Source organism: Cupressus sempervirens, chromosome 5 (genome assembly GCF_028749045.1).
Source record: "Cupressus sempervirens isolate cs-2001-9-10 chromosome 5, ASM2874904v1, whole genome shotgun sequence".
In the NCBI taxonomy this organism is placed as follows: domain Eukaryota; kingdom Viridiplantae; phylum Streptophyta; class Pinopsida; order Cupressales; family Cupressaceae; genus Cupressus; species Cupressus sempervirens.
In genome coordinates, this window is record NC_143122.1 from 597,137,754 (window position 1) to 597,160,492 (window position 22,739).

Consider the following 22,739-nt stretch of genomic DNA (forward strand, 5'->3'; position numbering starts at 1 on the left):
ACAAACTCCAATCTACGGACTGAACCCTCATCCAACAACAGAGAAATTATAATATTTAATTGTATAAATGCTCCTTAGCCACAGTTAATACAGAAAGAGGAGACGATAATAAAACTCCAAAGTCCACAATACCTCAGTTGTGGATTCTTAGAATTAAATCTCCAATACTTAAGTTGTAGATCCCAAACCCTTATACTTCAGCAAGGCACAAAATCCAGACTCAGAAATGTCACAAAGACAACAAGAGCAAAATAAAATAATCAAATAATTGGATGCGTTTCTTTTCAAATGTCCTTATATTTATAATCTCCAAATGGCACCGGTTTCCCAAAGGAACTCCACTTAAGAAGCTTACTCTACACAACACTAGAATATACTAAAGTGCCATTAATATAATTTATTAATTTCTTTTGGCTCCAGAAAATGACCTTTTCCACCATACTTAAAATTTTGACACGCAAGGCCACCGTTTTTTGTTCCCACGATTTAAAACTTTTCGTCTTGGTTCCAACGAGTTATGATACTGAGGTGGCCAACAAACAACACCAACAAAAATAGCAAGCTCAATGTATTTAGATGAATAATAATAACAATTCACCCGTCTTGCGAAACCAACTGAAGAAGCATCAAAATCGAAATTCGACAACACCAAAGTGATCTTGATCATGAAAGATGATGAATGAACTTGGCGGGGTGACTTACTATAAATAGAGGCTCCCTCCAAGATTCTTGGAGCCCAAAGCAGAAGCGTGAAATAAAAACCAAGAGCATCACCAAACTCCTCTAACTCAATTGAGCTCATCGGAACGAACAATTTGACTTACTATAAATAGTAAGTCATAGTAAGTCCCTCAAATGGAGTCAAAACACACCATTGGCTGTTGGAAAGCCTATAACCACATAATTGAGACCCTCAAATCCTACTGCCAGCTCACGAGGGTCGCAATGGTGAACTGACCTAGCCAACTGCAGAAAAAAGCTAAAAAATGGGGACATTACATAAGGCAAGTCTTCGAATAGCCAATTTTACATAGGGTGGAGTGGAATAAGTTAGGATCTGGTCTAATTAGTGTTTGCTGCTGTGAGTAGTGATCTGATATTTTATGCATTATACCAATCTGGACTTTGACGTTTTATATTAATCTCTTTTATCATAGCCGGCTATTCTCTCACTAGTTTGATCAATTGGATTTAATGATATAAATGCCTTCTTTTATCTTACAATAAGAAGTAACACACCTCTTCATCTGCAATGAGATACTTCTTTTACTAACAAATGTAACTTTTGATTTATTGACTTAGTTACTTATGCAATTGCTGTCACTTACCATTAATAAAACTTGTTAGATTATTATCCTTGTGCCATCCCTAGTTATTGGTTTAGTCAAATCAATGCCACAATAATACAAATCTTTTGCTTATCAATAGTTGAGTGGTTAGTCAAATGCTGCCGTCTCTCATAATCACTAATGTACATTTGCCTTGATAGATTATTATTGCTAACTAATTATTGCTGCGATGGTCCTTATTCAATTTGTTAATCCTTCCTTTGCTAATCACAGTATACATAGCCAATCTGATTCTTATTATTAGTCCTCTTAATCGCCATCTTCTCAATATAATAGATTGTTGTTATTGATTGTTAATAGTTTTGTCTTGATTAGTCATAGTGCCTTTCCCAAGATTATCGATTAGTCTATAATTGGTAATTGTATTGGCTTAATCTTTCACAATATTGACGAGTATTCTAATCAATTGATATTGATAATGCTGATTATTTTGTGATGGTTAATGGATGAATTCCAATTGTCATTGTACTTGTGTGCATAGTTCTCTGTTTGGACAATGCTTGATAGCTTTTGGCCTGATCATTCTACAAGGTTGATTACACTTGGTTGGAAGAATTCATTGACCAGATATACCATAATTATCTCCTTCTGCATGAAAACTGTTATCATTGAGAGCATTGTTTGTTGGAGCATTGCGATGTGACATTAATGCCCTAAAAGTGATATTTTTGTTTTTTCATATTACAATGCCATTACTATTGAAACTGTGCTGTAAAGTTTTGATAACTAATTCATATCCTTCTCCCTAACTTAAATACAATTCATGTTCCGTCAAGTTATAAAAATCCTTAATAATAGCAATCTCAACTTGTTGTCGTCTCTTAATTCTTTCTATCTTAATTAATTGGTGATTATATTATATTATAGTCCATTATTAATTTATTCATTAATATTTTAATTATTATTTATTTCTTTAATATTTTAATTTTATCAATATTAATTATGTTTGTTGATAGATAAGCTTAAACCTTTTATTTGAACTTATCTAATTTTTTTATCTCAATCATATTATATATTATATTTATTATTCATTATTAATCACCTTATAACTATTATTACTAGGTATTTCATGTCATCATAGTTTAATATTATGATATATCTATTAGATCCTTGTTGGGAGAGGGTTACGTAACACATCTGCTACATCTGTTCTTTTTGGACCAAATTTTGTGGCCAAATCTCCTCAATAGCCTCCTAAGGACCTCTAATTGAAAATCAGTATCTTTTAATGCCCTGTACAATCAATGGCCTAGAGAAAATATGGGCCTTCTGCACATGTAACGATGATGTTGGTGAGTGGACGATGCCTAATGTTCATACAGCCAACCATAACTATGCTGCATCTAGATTCCAACCAACATGCCTTCATCTTCTCCATCATTGGAATAGGTCTTATCCAAGATCATGGTCCTCAATTCATGCGCATTCTCCTCAGCCTCATGCTGAGGTTGGACAGTGCCTAATGTTTGTACAACCAATCATAACTATGCTGCATCTAGACTCCACCCAACATGCCTGCATCTTCTCCATCATTGGAATAGGTCTTATCCAAGATTGTGGTCGTCGATTCATGCTCACTCTCCTCAGCCTCATGCTGAGGTTCATATTCTAATACACTTCAACCACTAGAATGAATTTCCATCTCATCCTCATTCATATCACGTCTGAGAGCTCATTTTGACACTGTTCTTCACAAAATAAAAATGCATTCAATAAGCACCTAGTTTCAGCCTACTTTGAAAAACTAAAATTCTACTTTCTATATAAGTTTTAATAAATTTCAAACTTGAAAACAGAATTTGAAAATTTTGAATCTTGAGGGCAAAATGAAGAATCATTTCAATGTTATGTAACATTGGAATGATTCTTCATTTTGCCCTCAAGATTCAACATCAAGTCTGATTTAGAAAATGAAACAAGTAGATACAACAAAAGCAAATGAAAATTAGAAACTAAAACAAACAAAATCCCTATCTTGTGCTTGAAAAATCTCTTCAAGAAGATGTAGAATCTTCCTCTTCATCTTCTTGCTTCTTTTCACTCCTTCACTTCTCCATCACTCTTTTCTCTCCTTTTCACTCTTCTCTATGTGCTGTAGCAAACAATGAGAAATAAAGTTGTGAGTAAAAGTGAAGCTTGGAGAGGCCTAGATGGAACCCATCATAAATTAGGGTTCAAATGGAACTCTAAATTTTGTTTTTTTAATGTTTTCTAAAGTGTAATGTACTTGTTGTGCTGTCCAACTAGAGGGGATGCATAAACCCTAGGATAGTAGAGGGACGTGTAGTCATCCACAAGATGTACTCTGGATGGTGTGCCTTCCCTATATCGCTGGATGATGTGGTGACAGTTGTGGGACAAGGGGGGGTTCTCTTCTCCACATCTTGGGGATATTGTCTCTAGAATGGTGGGGTTTGAGGTTGGAAACATGTCCCTGTGTTTCACCTATTAAATCTGGTTAGAGGGACTTTTGAATAAGAAATGTTAACATCATGTAAAGTTCATCACAATTAGATTATTTGTAAATGCTTTTGAAGTTCATGGGTGGCAATGACAATGACTTGGAAATATAGTGCAACAGTAAAATAGCAGTATTACATGATAACAGTATGGACTTAAGTTATCATTGTGGACAATTGTGGGGGTTTGTTTGAGGGAAATCAACTTGCGAAAGAAGATTTTGAACCCACATGAGTTGACATGCTACCTTCTTCGTATTGTAGCAGTCAACCCTAATGCTAAATCAGGAGACAAGCAAATACGGCCAGACCCAAGAAAAGTAATCAAGTCATTGGTGCTCTTTTGGCAATCAAAATCCTTTGCATAGTTGTCATCAAATAATCTTGAAAGAAGAGGAGTAGTGCTGTTGCATATAAAATCACCAAACTAAAGTTCACCCTTGACCTATTGAAGGATGTGCTTAGCTGCCTAAAGTTGACAGACACAAGGTGTCTCCATGAAACTCAAGAATAAATTGACACCAAAGGAAACATTATGCCAAGTGAGTGAGGTAGATGCGATTCATTACCAAAGGCTTATAGATGGTGAGATCAATTAAAGCTGTTTTAGGCATTGGAGAAGCCTAATATTTAGTTCTTATTGGCTATTGAGTGTAAGGTGAATTGCAATTGTGAAGATCAAACTGCCAATGAAGATGCAAGGCATACTGTAGCTGAGATATAAAAATTCCAGATCGTAGTCTAAGAGATTTTGATTGATAAGAAGAAATCCATTTCACTTGTATCTGTTATTTAGAAGGAATTGTTTAGTTTGCCTTTAGGTTTGAATGAGAGCAAGCAAGTCTCTTTTGATGACCCTATCATCAACATAAATGATAAAGCACATGTGTTTTAATATGCGTATCATGATGACAAATGTAGAGGTCATTGTCATCCTCACATCAGACAAAATTTGCAGAGATGAAAGTTGATGGATTTTCTCATACCAAGTCCTAGGAGCTTGCTTGAGCTCATACAAAGGCTTTGTAAGTTTGCAAACAAATGGAACATTGCTAGCTTGCTGAAAATCTAGTGGTTGCTCCTTGAAAATATCCTCTTACATGCCCTTGTGAAGAAAAACACCCTTCACGTCCATTTGATGAATTTCTCACTTAGGGATACACGAAGGGAGAAAACAACATTGATGATGCTTATTATGGTAGGAGCAAAGGTCTTACTGTTCTTGATCCCTTCTTTTTGAAATAAAAAGAAAACTCCAATCTTTAAGTTATATGTTGTAATTGTCAATTACTTAAAGGCTCAGTTGGATTTGCAACTCCATGATGTTGTCCTCCAAGGATGCAAAACAAGATCCTAAGTACCATTCCTCATAAATGTACTATACCTTGCTGCATAGGTTCCTCCGTATTAGGATATCCACGAGCCTAATGATAAGAGCCTAAGTTACCATATTCGTCCCTTTAGCCTGAAATTTGGGAGTCAATTCATTACAAATTCGAATTCGGTTCAAATTCGATGCAAATTTGACCACTGATAAATTGGATGGAAATTTGCTTGAAAGAACCCTAGATGACTTCATGGTGATTTTGTAGCAACTGGGGACAAGTTAAATCAAGCCCAAATGAAACGCAGAGCGAATGAGAAGTGACTTTGGTCGTTTTTGACTTTTCAAACATTCTTTTAACATTGTTATAATCCCATCCTTAAAACAATTGAGTTTGCTTGGTTTGCATTTTATTTGACAATTACCACTCATGATAGTGTTTTCAACTACTCCTCGAATCTCAATCCTCTAGTTGGCCGAGGATTTGTAACATATCTTGGTGTTTATTAGTTCATGTAGAGTCGTATATGCTGAAAATGCAGGTTTAGGTATGAAATTGTTTCCTAATGCTGGTATCGGGCCTTTGGTTGTCGCGTCTTCAAATTTTAATGCAATAATTAAATTAAATTAATTGGTCCCAAAATTTAAATAATATAATAAAAAGAACTTTAATTAGTTACTTTAATTAACCAATATGGGGCCCAAGTTAATAATATTTGTATTTGTGGTTTCGATTGATAGCATATCTCAGATCCATTTTTATTTTAATTGTTTCCGTAGGTGTTGCCATCGGCTATCTTTGTAAAGCCTCGGGAGTTCCTCCGAAGGGTATTTAAGTATGACATGTACGTAGTAGTTGTCATGCGATTTGGATTATTTTCTTTGTACTATAATTCCAGTCGGAATTCTGTATTATTTGCCATTTCGAAAGTGGAAGATCTTCCCTACTTGGCTTTTCCTTTTTAGTGGGATTCAACTCTCACCCTATATTGTCTCTGTAATACTTTACTCAGATCTAGCAAATCAGAGCATCACCATATTTGCAAATTGGAGGAATAATTGTGTCTAATTTGACTCTCTCTGTGTTTGGGCAATTCAATCTTTATTAACAATTCTTTGTGTTTGCACTAAAATCTAACTATTGGCGTATTGTCTGTATGACCTCATCTATCGTACGAGTTGCACACTACACTCAACCCTACGACATCCAAGTCAAAAGCACATCATCCTACCGTATGACCCAAGTCCTCCCTCACTGTATGACTTGTTTTTCTACAGTATGATTTCACTCTGCACCGTATGACATCTTTTCCCACTGTACGACCTTCCACTCACCTTAACCGTATGACCCTTGTCATTCCCTACATCATTGACCATTGTATAGTGTGCGATGACTCCCCATCTACCTCCATCGTATGGATAACTTTCACCATACAACCAACTTTTACCTTGCTTTCCATATAATATACTCAGATAACCTTACACTGTACAATGAAGCTCAACATTCTCTTTGTTCGACATCAGAGTTGCACTTTGACTGGTCTAACACTCTGCTGTCCAACTAGTGTGTTGAGTTAGGAGACATTACAATGTTATCAAAGCAGTTGCCTTTGGGTTTAGATCCCCTTCGAGAAGTCATTACCTTCAGGTTGAGATCCCCTTCGGGTTGAGATCCCCTTTGGATTGAGATCCCCTTCGGATCGAGTCCTCCTTAAGATCGAGGTCCCCTTTGGACTGAGTTTCCCCTTCTGATCAATTTCCCCTTCAGACCGAGATTCCCTTCAAATCAAGATCCTCTTTGGATCAAGATCCCCTTTGGATTGAGGTTCCCTTCAGATCGAGATTGCCTCCAAACAAAGATCCCCTTCGAGACAAGATTCCTTTTGGGCCGAGATTGCCTTCAGGTCGAGATCACTTTTAGGCTGTGTTTACCTATGGAACATTACAATGGTATTAGGGCAATTGCCTTTCGGTCGAGATGCCCTTCGAGAATTTATTACCTTCAGGTTGAGATCTCCTTCAGATCAAGACCCCCTTCGGATTGAGTTTCCCTTCGGGTTGAGATCGCCTTCGGAACGAGTCCTCCTTTGGATTGAGGTCCCCTTCGAATCTAGCTTCCCATTCAGATTGATTTCCCCTTCAGACAGAGATTCCCTTTTGATCAAGATCCCCTTTGGATTGAGGTTCCCTTCGAATTGAGATTGCCTCCAAACAGAGATCCCCTTTGGGACAAGATTTCCTTCGGGCCAAGATTGTGTTCAGGTCGAGATTGCGTTCGGGCTGAGATCGCTTTCAAGCTGAGTTTGCCTATGGGACATTACAGTGGTATTAGAGCTGGTGATCTTGCCAGCCCACTGGGATAATTGTGAGATTTTGTTATTTGGATCACACTATGGCGTCGAACAGCAATGGAGAGTGGTGGTTGAAGGCACTACAAAAGATTGGCTAAGAGCTCAGCGAGGGTGTTGATCTTCCATTAGATATATTGGAAGTATGTTTGTGTAAGGTGAACCAATTACCTTCAAGATTTGTATAGAGAATCCTCTCGTCGATTAAAGATGCCTTAAAATCACACATGAATCCTCATGAAATATGGGTCAATGAGTTTGACTCAATATCACACAGTTAAATCCTGATAGCAATATCACAATTTGACTTACTGTGGAAATTATCTCCTACTTATCAATTGATGAACTTAAGGGGCTTTCTAATGAATGGTTCATAAGGCACAACACTTGGTGAAGGTTTTGCAAATGGGGTTGCAAGCTTTGGGTTTAACCATGGAGGAAACTTCGTAGTTAAGCGCACTCAAGCTAGAGTAGTACTGGGATGGGTGACCTCCGGGAAGTCCCGGTGCTTCACCCCTGTGAGCATCACCTAGATCCAATGAGTGCTAAGTGTTCCATTTATTCTCATGAGAGATGGATCCATGTTGAATCACTTCTCATGAAATATGGGTCCAATGAGTTTGACTCAAAATCACACAGTTAAATCCTGATAGCAATATCACAAAGATGCCTTAAGTCAACCCAGGCTTTTGAGACACCATGACAAGGAAAAAAGGTTGGCAGTAGTATCATGTCTCAATGAGGTCTTAAGAATTTCGGCTCCTAAAGCAACATGTGATGATAACACCATGATAGTGATATTGCATTTGATAGTTGACAGCCTTCAGAGTCTTGATGACTTTAGTAGTGACCCTTTTGGTAGGAGATCTACAATATTGGAGAAATGTGAAAATTTCAAAGTAAGCAACCTCCTCTTAGATCTCGAATTGCAAATTTTGTACATGATATGTTCCATCACTTCTTGGTCCAATCAAGGAAGATCATGATACTAAGATTTCAGTTGCTATGGAGAGTCTTATGATTTCGTGCATTGAAGAGATGGATGAAATATCCCAACCCATCACATCTATGTTATGGGCTGTTTGTAATCTAGAATGTATGCCCTCTATAGCAGCTTATAGATTGGTTAGTAATGTTTTCAAGCATTGTGAAGAAAAACTATTATCTCATTTGCACAAGTGGGAGAAAATGGATGACAACAATAAGGGTAATGCATTATGTGAGTAGAATGAAGGCATGATTACAGGGCTTAATTATTGTCGATAGATGAAGGCAGAATTTAATAGCCCACATTAGAATGAGAGTAATTGCCGTATAAGGGGCAAAATGCGAAAAATGAATTTAAGAATTAAGAAATTAGAAAAGGTCGAATCATTTTTCTTTGACCCATTGCATTATTATTGTAAATACTTTCGAGTACCCCTTGTGAGGGGATATTAAGCACAGGGAAGAAAATAAACTATTCCAAAGTACTTGCCCTTCCACGAGCACCTTCCTGCGAACATAAGGAAAATTGCACTAGGTTTGTAGGTATCGGGGAACACTTTCATTACTTGAAGTTTGCATATATATATATATATGCATTATGGCAAAGACACCATTTTGAAGAGCAAAGCGAGTTCAAATATATAAATGATATAAAGCATTTATAAGACAATGTATTGGGTGAACCTTTGACTATAGGTTTGGTTGGAAAGAAAACATAGAAGGAAGGTGGTAGAACCAAGCTCTAAGGTTTTGGAAAGAAGCACCACAAACTTTGAAAGATTTTCAAGTTTAATCTATTAAATTGCATTAAGACATCTCAAACTACTAGCAAATGAAAATAAAATTTAATGAAGTGTCAATCCAGACCTGCAAAGGAATAATAAATAGGGCAAAAGATGATGCAAAGAAATTTACAGAACTCATGATTTAAACATCTAACTTGCTTGTCCACAATTCACGTGCCATGTGAACAAGAAGGGGACCCACCTTCAAGGCAAGCAGAGGTAAGGGTTATTCCAAATATTACATATATTATTGTTATTATATTGGTCTAAGTTTTCTAAGTGGTAAATATACCAATCAACCGATTCTATACAGGTAAGTTAGTAATATACTATAATTTTGCTATATGTATATTCCAACTCCCTTGCACTATGAATATGTTAATGATAGGCATTTAAAATATGAAAAACATAATTAAATTTGATAATAAAATAAAGATATATACTTAGAAGATTTAATAAATATATGCATATATGTTCAAACTATATAATTAAATTAGATCTTTATATTTATTACATTGAAATGATCTTATATCATTATGCAAAATTATTCTTGAGCATTATGTTAGTCTCTCTTATTTTTGTATTTCATTACGTACTAGAAGAGTTATGTGCCTTGATCTTTTCCTCTGAGAATGTTATTGTAGGAAGAGGGAGATTGAGATTCAAAGGGAGCTTAACATTTCATTAGAGGCAACCTTGAAAGAGAGGGAGTAGACATAGAATGTGATTCAATCAACCTTTGATGATCTCAGACTCATTGATTCAAAGAGTATTAGATGGATTCTCTAGTGATCAATAAATAGCAGTAGTGATTGTGATTCATGAATATACCTTGTGGCTATGTGATTTTAATGGGTCTACCTCGGTGTATATCATGAGGAAGTGATGATATCCAAATGATGTCACTTGTATTTGTAGAAATTACTGTAAGGTGATGATCACACAATAACTTGAATTATTAGATCAAACAAATTGAGTATATGGTGAATGTCTTGCATCTCAACATTTTGGAAGGCCATTACTCAAAGAGTATTTGGTGAAAATCATTGCTATTTTGGGAGGCTAATACTCTTGATATCAGATGTGATATCAAACCTAATTTTGAGTATTTGGTGAATATTATTGATATTCTAGGAGGCCAATATTCTTGATATCAAACCTTATTATGAGTACTTGGTAAATGTCATTGATATTTTGGGAGGCCAATACTCTTGATATTAGATGTGATATAAAACCTTAATTGGGTACTTGGTGAATATCATGTGTTGATAATTTGGAAGACCAATACTCATGATATCGAATGCGATATCAAATGGTGGAAATCTTACGAGATATCCTTAAAATTGTTATTAGAAATATTACGTTATTCTTATGTGGCTATCCTTCTAAGCTAAGAGGGAGTGTTGATGTTTGATAACTTCTATCGGATAAACCTATTATATATAAGATATAATTTATATATATATGTTCTTTATATTAGAGATATAAGGTTATTGTTATGTGAGATTTTATATATATATATATATATATATATGATTAAATTTGTTGTTATATTAATTATCTATAAAATGAATAGACATGTTCTATGAAGGGACATGTCTATTCATGGCCTATTCTCTATATATAAATCTAAGAGGATGTTACATTTAGAACACACATACCAAACACAAGGTAGTGTTGTTACATCTGCAATCGATTCTTAGAAAGAACGACACCAAAAAAAAGAAGAAAAACAAACAAAAAGAGAAAGTGTGACGAAGAACACAAAATCGTAGTTGCACTAACAAAGGCATCCAAGCACCACCATTTTCGAATTAGAAGTGTTCTAAGAGGATGAAAGGTAATAGGCATTGTATATAGTGAAAGAGACCCACAACTTTATCTAGGAGAATTTGGTTGCAAATATGAAATTGGAAACAAAGGAATTTAGGGGCTTTATTGTAGCCTTGGCTGTCAAGTCCACCACCTTGTGTACTAGAGAAATTCTACAACCAAACATCACCTTAGGGAGGCATTCAATCCAAGAAGTTCATTGCTTTGTCAAGTTGGGAGGGAGATACCAATGAAAACCCCATGGGTGCACTCTTTGGGACACTTCATCCTAGACTTCTTCCCAAATTGGATTTTTTTTTGAACTTAACAGGTAAGAAGTCCTTTCATGGGGGCTATTTGACGGATCCGCAAGAGTAGTCATGTTCCAAGACAATGGAAATAATTTTTTAGATAGGACAAGGAGAATGTGCTGCACAATGCATAATTCTTGACAACTCTTCTCCCCAAGGCAAAGCCATCGACATTGATATTCAACCTATCTTGAAGAAACACTGGAAGGTATCTGGCAATATCCCATCATGAAGCCTCCCCCCCCCCCAAAAAAAAAGTGAGGATTTGAACATACCATAGAACTTGAGGAAGGGGCTAAGGTTGTAATTGCCACACTTTATAGCACCCCGCGAAGTCCAAAGAGTAGATTGAGCAATCCATTGGAGAGCTTTTTGAAATGGGTCACATTCAGCCAAGTTGTAGCCCTTTTGCCTCTTTTGTGGTGCTAGTAAAAAAGAATGACATGATGAGGATGTGCATAGTTTATAGGACTTTGAACAAGAAAACAACTAAAAACCATTACCCCATCTCTAGAGTTGAACTACCTCAGCCATCTCACTTGATGGCTTGTACATGCTTTCACATCCCTCTTGGACTTGGTGTAGAAATGGCTTTGAGCAGATCCATCATGTCTTTTCCTTCAAATTCGAATGTTTTTGTGTAACAATATTGATAATCTATGAATATGATGTGGTTTGCCTAACCCTACTTGATTATATATATGTGTGTGTGTATGCATATATTGTTTATTGTTGCAGGGTTCAAATCTTGGGATGCATAATTACATATATTTGATTGGTAAGATGTAACCCCAATCCTTATATTTTGCAATTCTGATTTTAGGGAAAATTCTAGGTAAATTAGGAAGGGGACATTACAGTGACAAATTTGGCTTTAATGTAAACTGAAGCTTGAGAACTGAGGCAAAGGATCTAACCGGCCCTCCAATGCCTTACTTAGTTTTGGTGACATAGGAGAATGAGATTCTTGTGCCAGAGTTTTGGTAACTCAATGGCAACTTAGAGGTTGCTGCTTGCATCTTACCTTTTTTCCTACAAGTTGATATACAAAGAATCAAATACTTTTTTGAGTGCTTTTTGTGGGGTGCAGTATGTTTTTAGCTCTTGTTACGAGAGGTCCCATATTTTACCTCCTCTTATGTAGACCATGTTGTACTATATTATTTCTGTAGCATTTGGGATCCAGGGAATTTTTTTATATTGGAAGTGTGAGAATAGAGCACTGCCTGGACTTTTGAACAAAGGGATGGGAAAAGTTCCCAGGACCATGTATTGCATAATTATAGGATCTATTGGAATTTATCATGAACATTCAAAAAATTTCAGGAGTTCTAATGAAATTTGTTTCTCCCCTTATTTGTGGGTGTAATATTTAATGGATTGCTGTTAGAAATTGATTTTTTTTGCATGGAATAAAAGCCTTAAAATAAGCTAAATATAATGAGTTAAACACGTGCTTAAGAAAATAAATTTGGTCTTCTGAAACAGGTGCGTTATTTCAATTGGCATTCATTCGACATTTGGAAGAGTCAGCCGGTATTGCATAACCTTTCCTTGGAAATTATACTGATTCTATTAGGGGCTCTTGTTCCCAATGAATATGGTTATTAGGTTTTACTTTTTCTTGATAGACATTAGGGACATCTTTTCACAGAGATCATGAAGAAAATTTGCTTTTTGTGGCTTTGTCATTAATGCCTTCATTTTTGTAAAAGTAATTGAAGTTCTGGGAGTTGTAATCTTTAATAATAGCCTTTTAATTTTCTTGGTTTTGATTATGACTTTGCTTTGCATATTTCATGATTTGCAAACTTACCTAAACATTTGCTTTTTAAGAGTACAAAATAATTATTATTCATAATCATGTTTATATGTTCATGGAATAGCATCATCCTCAAGAGTATGCATATTGGTACTGATTTTCACAACAACAAATTAGTTAGGATTATCTCTTTCAATTTAATCTTGATCTAACCCTTGACAAATAATTGTCATTATATGGTCCTTGTTTTATTAGGTTTATCAAAAATAGGTCGGTTGAAATACACAAATGCAAATTTTTCTCTTTGCTTAATTATGACTAACTTTCTGTTTTGAATGACCACAGTCAAAATCTATATTCTATCAGTTGTGATTTTTCATGTTTTATTCTTAGTTATGATTGAGTTATAGCTCTGCCATGAAACATTTGTTGTGGCAATTTGAATGCAATAATTTACAGCTTTCAAACCATGATAGTTGGTACTTGTTTGATCAACTGTCCAGAAAAGGATACTTGTTTACCAAAAAGTATTTATTCTAATGCTTAGAAAGTAAAGTTCATTGTTTATTATTATATGGTTTAATTGTCAAAAGGTGCTCTGGTCAATTTAATTGTTGCAAAACCTTTCCATGAATTTATGTTGTTTTCTGAGCTTTGCTTCATGGGCAGACCTATGATACTATGATTAATGGCATATTTAATATATGGTATTTTTCGTATGTACAGTGTAAGCCTTTTGGGATTACATAAATTTTGTCACAGGACCTTTACTCAGAAGGTCTTGGTAAATCTGAAGAGTAAGAGTATAACCTTTTCTTGGATAATTACTTGAGACAAAACCTGGAAAATCATAAGCGCAGGAGAGAAAAAGAGTAAAAATTATAACTGAAAAGACATGTCTTATTCCTTGCCAAATCCACTAAAGACATAAATATAGATATATAAACTTGCATTAAATAGGGAATGTAATAGAATAGATATGTAGGAGGTTTTAGGTTACTTCTAATTAAATGGATGGTAGTTAGTAAATGAACTTGTGGCTTGGAAGCAACTCACCCAATATTGGGGACTTCTGGGTGTTTTTGTAACCACAAATAGTATGTATCATTGAATATTTAATGGAAATAATTTCCGCTAGAACCCATGAAGGATATGGTTGGATGATTGAGAGCAAACTTATTATGGTTCAGTTTTATATTCAATAATTATTCAAGACTTTGTTTGAACATCCTACTATAAAACATCATCTTTAAAAAATTGAAGGTCGGAATTGATCCCTCTCCTTGTAAATTCATAGCAAGCAGGATGAAAAAAGAAGAAATGATGAATATTCAAGACATCATGCCCTTACATATAGGCCTGAAGAATGACAAGAGGTTACTTTTGCTGATTTACAAGAGCAAATTTGGCACGAGAGGACTATATTGGTCTATAGATGAAGTACTCTCCTAAGAAATATAGATGTCATCTCTTGGAATTTCAAAAGCATCACAACATAAGGGACAAAAGATATTGCAACATGATAATTGCATTGGGAGTCGCACTTCTAAACTCGTATAAGATGGAGACATTGGAAGTAGGTACATTAAAGGAAGAAAGTATACAAGAGGTCAGTGAGAGATGATCGTCAAACACAACAAAAAGATGATAATTAGGGCATGGTTACTATACATTCCAAGGAGTCAAAAATACTGGGAGAAGAAATCATTCTTGACACCCCTAAGGAAATGAAAGCACAAGACTCTTCAAGCCTTTCCTTGATCACAAGTGAATCAAGCATGCAGACTCAGAAGAGCCACAAATTTGATTGCACAAGAGAAGGTATAATATAGATTGAAGCGAAAAATTATAATTATCATTACTTGAAGTTGTTCAAACACAACATTTTTTCATCCTTAGTAGCAAATAAAGCAGATAATAAAACAATCACTTGGTGTGTTCTAATACATCATCTTGAAATTGATAAATTTGTGAAGTTGAAAAATTGATAAAGACTTGCAGGATTCAAATGAAGGAAGGTGAAGAAAATATGAGATTGAGTTTAGAAGCACTCTTCAACTCGCTCCTAATCAATTATTTGAAATTGAAGAAGACAAGGTTTGTGACAACTCACTCCTTAAGGTGAGCGAAGAGACAGGTCTGAAAACACATAAGTCGAAAGATGATAATAAGTCTTGGGATCGTGGTACTTCTTCATTCAGGGAAGTGGTAAGAACCATTTGGAAGAATATTATAAGACCCGAGCATGCCATCCCTAAACATTCCTTCATCAAACTAAATGAGATTGCAACTGAGAATTGGAATTCTTCAACTCACTCCTAATCAATTATTTGAAATTGAAGAAGACAAGGTTTGTGACAACTCACTCCTTAAGGTGAACGAAGAGGCAAGTCTGAAAACACATAAGTGGAAAGATGATAATAAGTCTTGGGATCTCGGTGCTTCTTCAATTAGGGAAGCAGTAAGAACCATTTGGAACAATATTAGAAGACCTGAGCATACCATCCCTAAACATTCCTTCATCAAACTAAATGAGATTACAGCTCAGAATTGGAATTCTTGTAATAACATCTTGAGGAAAGGTACAAAGGAATTAGTTTTATGGCTCAACAATGTTTCCTCTCCATCAATGAAAACTGAATCAATGAGTTATGAACACTTCTGAGTTTGGGATCTAGGTCTAGTCATGAAGCTCCAAGAAGGGGACACTGCAATGTCCCCGAATTTAAAAGATATTTGAATAATAAATTTTAATTAAAGATTAAGATTTATCCATCAAACTCACTTACCAAATATTATGAAAGTCATACGAAGAAGACCAATATTGATTACAATAGTATGGATCAATGTAATAGAGGTATCGATTAGTGTCAAAGGTAAGTATTATGCTTGTACCTCGGTGACTATCGAACAACAATAAACAAATCATCCGTAATGGTCCAAACAATATCTCATAGGAAGACCCGACAACACATAACAAGCACGATGATTGATCGTGTAATGTGGAAGATTTTTTGACCAAGGGATATCAAGTAATAAGGAATATTATATCACAGAAAAGGCAATGATATGAGTTAAGATATTGACTTGTTGACAACGTCAATGGAAACTGCCCATCTAAAGGAATCAAGTGGCTATGAGGAGTTTGGGTTACTCTTGCACAATGTTCAACATCCATTTAAGAATATATCTATCAAAGAAGGTAGTAGATATTAATAGTTAATCGATCAAGTAATTATATTGACTATCATGATGACACATCCATTTGCGATGAGTGTTGATGTAAAGAGTCTATTCAAACAAACTACCATTGGGAATGGGATATTATGCGAAAGCCATTGACCAATGGATATAGTAATCACATCATTACATGGATAGTGGATTGAATAATAATAACAATGACATTAATCAAGGATACTATTGATATTATCTTCTCCTTCAATAATAGAGATTGCATGGAAAATAAAATTATAATGATTATTGATGTTGAAAAGATAATTATCCAATGACCATAATAAAGAGATATGATTTGTAAAATGAATTTATTTTGTTTATCTTATGAAGAGGCTCAATTTATAAGAGATGTGTCTCTTCAATACTCGAGATGAAATCAGTTCACCATGGCAAAGTATATAAGGGAATTTATATCATGACAAGAGAGTGTGACTTAAGAATTGACTTTATGTTTGTTCCCTTTTTGACTTTCGCCCTATTTGAGCATATGATTGGTTTTGCAACCATATAGATATATTCAAAATGCAAGTAATCTAGAACAGATCATTAATGATATGACACATAGCATAATTAATTTCTATATAAGATGGCTCTAAGGAACTAGCAAATTACATAATCACTTCAGAGAATATCAGAGATGACATACTGCCAATGATTTCCCTATTATCATAGCATATAATTCACTCTCTATCAGAGATGCCTAGCAGGGCATGTGCATATTCTACATTGTCGTATCAGAGACAACCATAAAATCACATTGAGATTTGAACTATCGTTGTATACATAGCCTTGTAAGCTTTTGTATTCTATTGTGCCATTGGAATTACACTTTGTAAATATAAATATATTATCCATCTCAATACATTGTCATTGCATTACTATACCGATTGCATCATATTTCATTAGTTTCCTTTAACCATTATAGCATTCGAAATTACCAATCATATATCTTTTCACTGATATTGCATTCATATCACTCACATTTGCACACATTGTAGATTGTAATGTTCTCTGCTGGTGTTGAATTAGAAATAATGACTTTGACTATGCTGGAAATTCTTCGAACAATTATTATGAAAAAGAATCCTTGAACAATTTATTACTATATCATGCCCTGTACTATTTCATCGAAATTAAAACTGCGAAATAGATGTATCAACCAAATATAACAAGTTTGCAAGCAAGTCTGAAGTGGAACTTGATTCAGAATTTAATGATAATGTATTTCATTCATAGCAGTGAATCAATGGCCATTAATATATACTCAGAAAATGGGATTACAGACTTTACCAAATAGCTGAGATTTGCAACTATAAATAACGCAAAATGAGTAAGGAGGGGCAGACCTGTAACAAAAGCTGTCTAGAGATTCTGGAGAAAACAACCAGCACTCAGCCATCACCTCTGTAACAATTCCTGACTTAGTTTAATCAAAGAAATCTGAATCTTGGCTAGAGGGAATTTAGTCAAACACTTGGCACATAGTCCTGATTATGATATTTTGATGTTACTGGTGAATAACTTGAATCCAGTGTGAATAACTCTATTACTGCAAACCTGTAAGTGCTAAGATAATCTCACAGAATGATGCTACTGTATTCTACAGAATCCGTGACCACAGCAATTTTCTACTATGTTTAACAGTCATGCTTATTATGACAACCTTTGCTAACAAGTGTTCTTCAACCATTAATTACATTCATAGTTTAATTGTATGTGAGGAAGGATGGTGGAACCTGGTATTGCAGAACTTGCAGCAGTATTTATTTGCTGAGATTTATTCCACCTTGATTCAGTTAGTGACGCCAATGTCAACTGCCAGGAATGGCAGAAGTCGGCGGCAGTAATACCTGACTGCAATTTTACTCCTTCTACTATTCTCCTTTGTGAATCCTCTTTGCTGACAGGTTGATACCAGATGGGGTGCTGACTTTGGTGAGCCACTCAACACCTGAAGATGGGTTTCCGCTAGGTATTTTGGCTACTTCCTTAACTGTGGATTTAAGTATCTGCTATCTCTACCATCCAGACACCAGAAATACACATACTGGAATGTACATATCAGTTCCTTGAAAATACATCAAATACCTGTCTTACTGTATCACAGAACTTTAACTTCTTGAAAATCTTCCATGCACCAATCTGGACTTACAATTCTAAAAGAAAATGTGAGACACTAGGTTGGCGTCTAGTCTGACTGTTCTTTTCCTTGAGGGTTTTTGTCCTTAGGAAATATCCTGTCACATTTAAAATACCATTCAATATTCGTATAATATCATATATTCGTTGTACCAATCGCAATGCAAAGGCTTTCCTTTATAACTTCAAAATGAGGAGAGTTACGAACAGCTTAGCAATGTGGGATAAACGACAATTTCGTCTTTTAGTCACTTAATTCATTTTGTCATAAAGTGACTTTATAACTTTATAATAACATTAAAGTATTTAAATAAATTACTTAAGTCACTTAAACTTTAATATCTCTTGAAATACTTGTCTGATTGCCATGCTGTCAGAAATAGGAATCTCTCCTCATAATTCCCCATGTGACCAAATACACTTTCTAAAAATAGAAGGGGTCCATCTCCATTACCCTTGACTTACTATACATTGTAAGTATGGCAAATGGAGTCCGAATGACATCGAAGGAAAGCCAAATTCATAAATCGCTGAATGTTGGAGATGAACCAATTCTCAAAAGACCCTCTAGCCATCCTCATTAGCCTACGAGGATCCAATACTAGGCTAGTCTCTGAAATACTAATGCTGGCAACCAATGGGGACATTACAAAGATTTCGGTGCACATTATTCATAAAAAGGGGACATTGTATGTGTTGAGTTTTAGATTTTGGTACACAATATTGATTGTTTACTAAACACACAATTTGTTAGTGCTTTGTAATAGTAGTGATAATCCCCAACTTTTGAATCAAATGAAGAGGTTGTATGACAAATTTTCTCGAGGGCCTTGTTAGAAAGTGGAATAATATTAAATTTATCGTGAGTATGTTGAAATATCCAATTTATAAATTCAATGGGTAAATGAAGGATCTTCTAGTGGAAAGAATTCTGTTGGTTGTAGCAACTTCTACAAAGATTATAGGTATGCCTAATGAGGATAGCTTAAAAATGGATAACAAAGCCAAAAGTACAATCTAGTTCTCTTTTAGATTCAGCATTTAATAAATGTTTTCAAGGATAAATAATGAACTCATTGTAGTAGAAGTTATGAATGTTGTATCACTCCAAAAGCTTGGTAAATAAAGTTGTTTTGGGGAAGAAGCTATATGCTTTGGAAATGAGGGAAGGTAGTTTTGTAAGTAGTCTTTAAATAGTTTTAATATGATTTTAAGCTACTAAATTGGATTTGTCCCTAAGAGAATTGAATTGGAGCAGATATGGCTTTGGTTCGACCTTGGGCTTGTCTAGGGTTTGGCTAGGGTACGTCAATAGAACCCTAGGCATAGTTGACATTGTGGGCACCCAAGAAAGTGTCGCACAACTAATTTTTTTTCATAAATTGTGAATATGATATATTGAGGTGTTTAAACTTTTTATATATTGCTAGCTATGGATTTATGAGTATCACACCATGTATTATATAATTTTGAAGTTTGGACAAACACATATATTGAGACACAAACATACATGTTTTTAGATGCACATTATATATATCATAGATGCAAAACTTGCAAAAAGCTTGTCAAGTAGAGGAAAACTTGAAATTTTTTCTGCTTGACAAGTTTCAGAGACTCTCTTGCCAAAACTCTTGTGGAGAAGTTCGCATAAAATCGTCATTTTTTCGGTACAGCTTGGCAAGTCTGTGTTAATTACATGGCAGCAATAGTATAATAGAGTTTGGATGCCAAAAGTAAGATTCATTTCATTTTATTTGCTCTTATCTGCTGGGCAAGCCTCAAAACACCCTCCCAAGCTCTTGCAGGAAACAACGATTTAATTCAATTTGACATGGATTTTGCAATAAATCAGATTCTTTGGCAGGTTTTCAATTTTTTTTTTGTCATTCTTTTCTAAAATCATTTTATGTCTATTTTGTTGTAGGCTTATGGAGACTCAATAATTGCAATTCTAAGTACTCTAAACTGCTTGAGAGTGTAATAAACCAGACTCAACACCATTTTTCTAATCATTTTTCCACTGAATTTTTCAGGAATCTTAACTTTTCCTAAAAATTCAAACCTTAATACATTTTTCATTTTCATTTTTAAAGTTTAACTTATGTTTAAAATTATTCAAATTGATTTAATTTGTTTGCTATTTTTTAATTAATAATTAGATAATAAACTTGTATTTTCAATTTGTATGTGTAGGTTGATTAATAATGGCAAATAGAGATTCTTCTACAATGGGTCATCTTCAGGGTTCGCTAGTGCTTCAGTAGAAAGATGCCCATCTGATATGTAGGCAAGTGTACTAAAGGGGCTAAAGACAAGTCTTGGAAGTATGCTTATAAAGGACCAAAACATAATACCATGATTTACCTAAGTGTGAAAAAATAATTTATGGAAGCATAAACTGCTTGAACTACCACTTTGCAAGCATCACGAAGCATGATACGATGCTCTGTACTAAGATCACAACTGAATGAAAAGATAAATTATTGTCTTTCTTGCTGCCAAATAAGAGAAAAAATTGCAAAGGTAAAGGGAAACACTAAGCATGAAAGCAAAGCATAGATGAACCTCATGGTTTTAGAGTCAACCTTGAAGAAAAAGGAACACTTGAGGGCATAGTGACCTCCCTTTGTGGCCCGCAAATGCACCACCACCTCAGCTACCACTTTTGGCACTTCTAGTAGAGCACCACCATCATTGCCACAATCGTAATCTATAGATGATTATTTTGTGCATAGCAGCACACCTAGAGCGTAGCCATCATTGAAGGTTGCTAGGTGGAATAGAGATGCATATCTTAGTCATGCTGATTTCTGTACTTCAACATCCCTTCCAATGAAGTAGAAAATTCATATTGGCTTTGATTTGATTATTGCAATGATTGGGGTGGGAAAAGGCTACGAGGTGCCTTCTCATACTGACTTGAGGAGGCTAGTTTAGTTTTTTAAGTTTTTAAATGTCTTAACTTTTACTTTTAGTTTTGAATCTTGATAACTTGTTTTAAGTTTTGACTTTTAGAGTGTAGACTGACTTATGTTTTTCATTTATTTATAGTAATTAGCAATTACTATTTTTTGTTGAATTTAAATTAATTTTTGTATCAAGACTTTGTGCTTAATGGTCATTTCACTTGGTACTTGTAGGTCACCCACAAATTCAATTGACAGGGCAAAAGAAGTATTGAAAGTGCAAATAGTAGAAAAAAATTGGCTTCCATTGTATTTGATGTGTGAAGGGATGGTGAAATCCACACTAGTTGTAGAGCATCCAAGGAAGACCACAAAATACATCTGTAATCACCCTTGGGTTCTTCGCTTGTTAAGAAAACACACTAGAAGGAGTTGGTAAGGGTGTCTATCACAAGGTTTTGTAATGGTTTTCTTGCTATCTTTTCACCCTAGAAACATCTAGGAGGCTGAGGAAACTCAATAGTAGTAGAGCGACTGATGAGGAGGGTTCTGTTGATTTCCAAGACCACAGATTGGAATCCTGCAAGTCTTGCCAACTCGATACTGAGATATCCAACCGGTTATGGCCAACTTGATGGAATTGAACAGTGTAGTCTGAGTTCATTGCACTTTTGGCCTTGTAACACCAAGGTGGGTGCACCTGATCCTGAACAGACACTTATAGTAGATTGATTAGAATGCGAATGTATTGAAAGTTTTCCAAACAACAAAGATTATAGAAAACTTGAAACTTGCAAATTATGAATTAAGAATAATAAATGAATAAATGAATGTTTTTAAAATAAGTATAGACTAATGCAACAGATGAATATTTTAATTCTTCAAAGGAAAAAAATGAAACAATTGCTAGCATATGGATTATGAATCAAGAGTAATATAAAGACCAATGCTTAATTAAATGGGCAAACACAATTAATATTATAAGTTGAAATGCACAACTTTATAAAGTTCAATGTATGTAAATTATAAATAGATTATTAATCCAGACGTGACAGATCAATTATATGTTCAAATTTAAACTAGTCTAGAATGCATTTTAACTCCTATGGTTGGGAGACAAACTAGACATAAATCTGGAAACGATTAAATATTTCACAATATCTATGGTCATCAAGTTTAAAATGCAATAACGATCCAAACCACTTATCCAAATATTAAAATATTTATAGAAATTAATAAAAATGTTTATAAAGGGCACAACTTAATAATAATTTAAAACTCTAAAGTTTTTATGCAAATAAGTAAAATAAATACGCTTACTGG

The 22,739-nt window shown here is 34.8% G+C and overlaps 1 protein-coding gene across 4 annotated transcripts in view; it reads left to right on the plus strand.

Annotated features, from left to right (window-relative positions):
• The window catches only part of LOC149557336 (prolyl 4-hydroxylase 1-like), a 255,775-nt gene that overhangs the window by 17,367 nt on the left and 215,669 nt on the right, over positions 1–22,739 (plus strand). For all 4 annotated transcript variants that reach the window (XM_089832008.1, XM_089832009.1, XM_089832010.1 and 1 more), the window contains exon 2: positions 12,864–12,911. In XM_089832008.1, the coding sequence (XP_089688134.1) occupies positions 12,864–12,911 (48 nt within the window). The remainder of the gene's footprint in view (positions 1–12,863; positions 12,912–22,739) is intronic.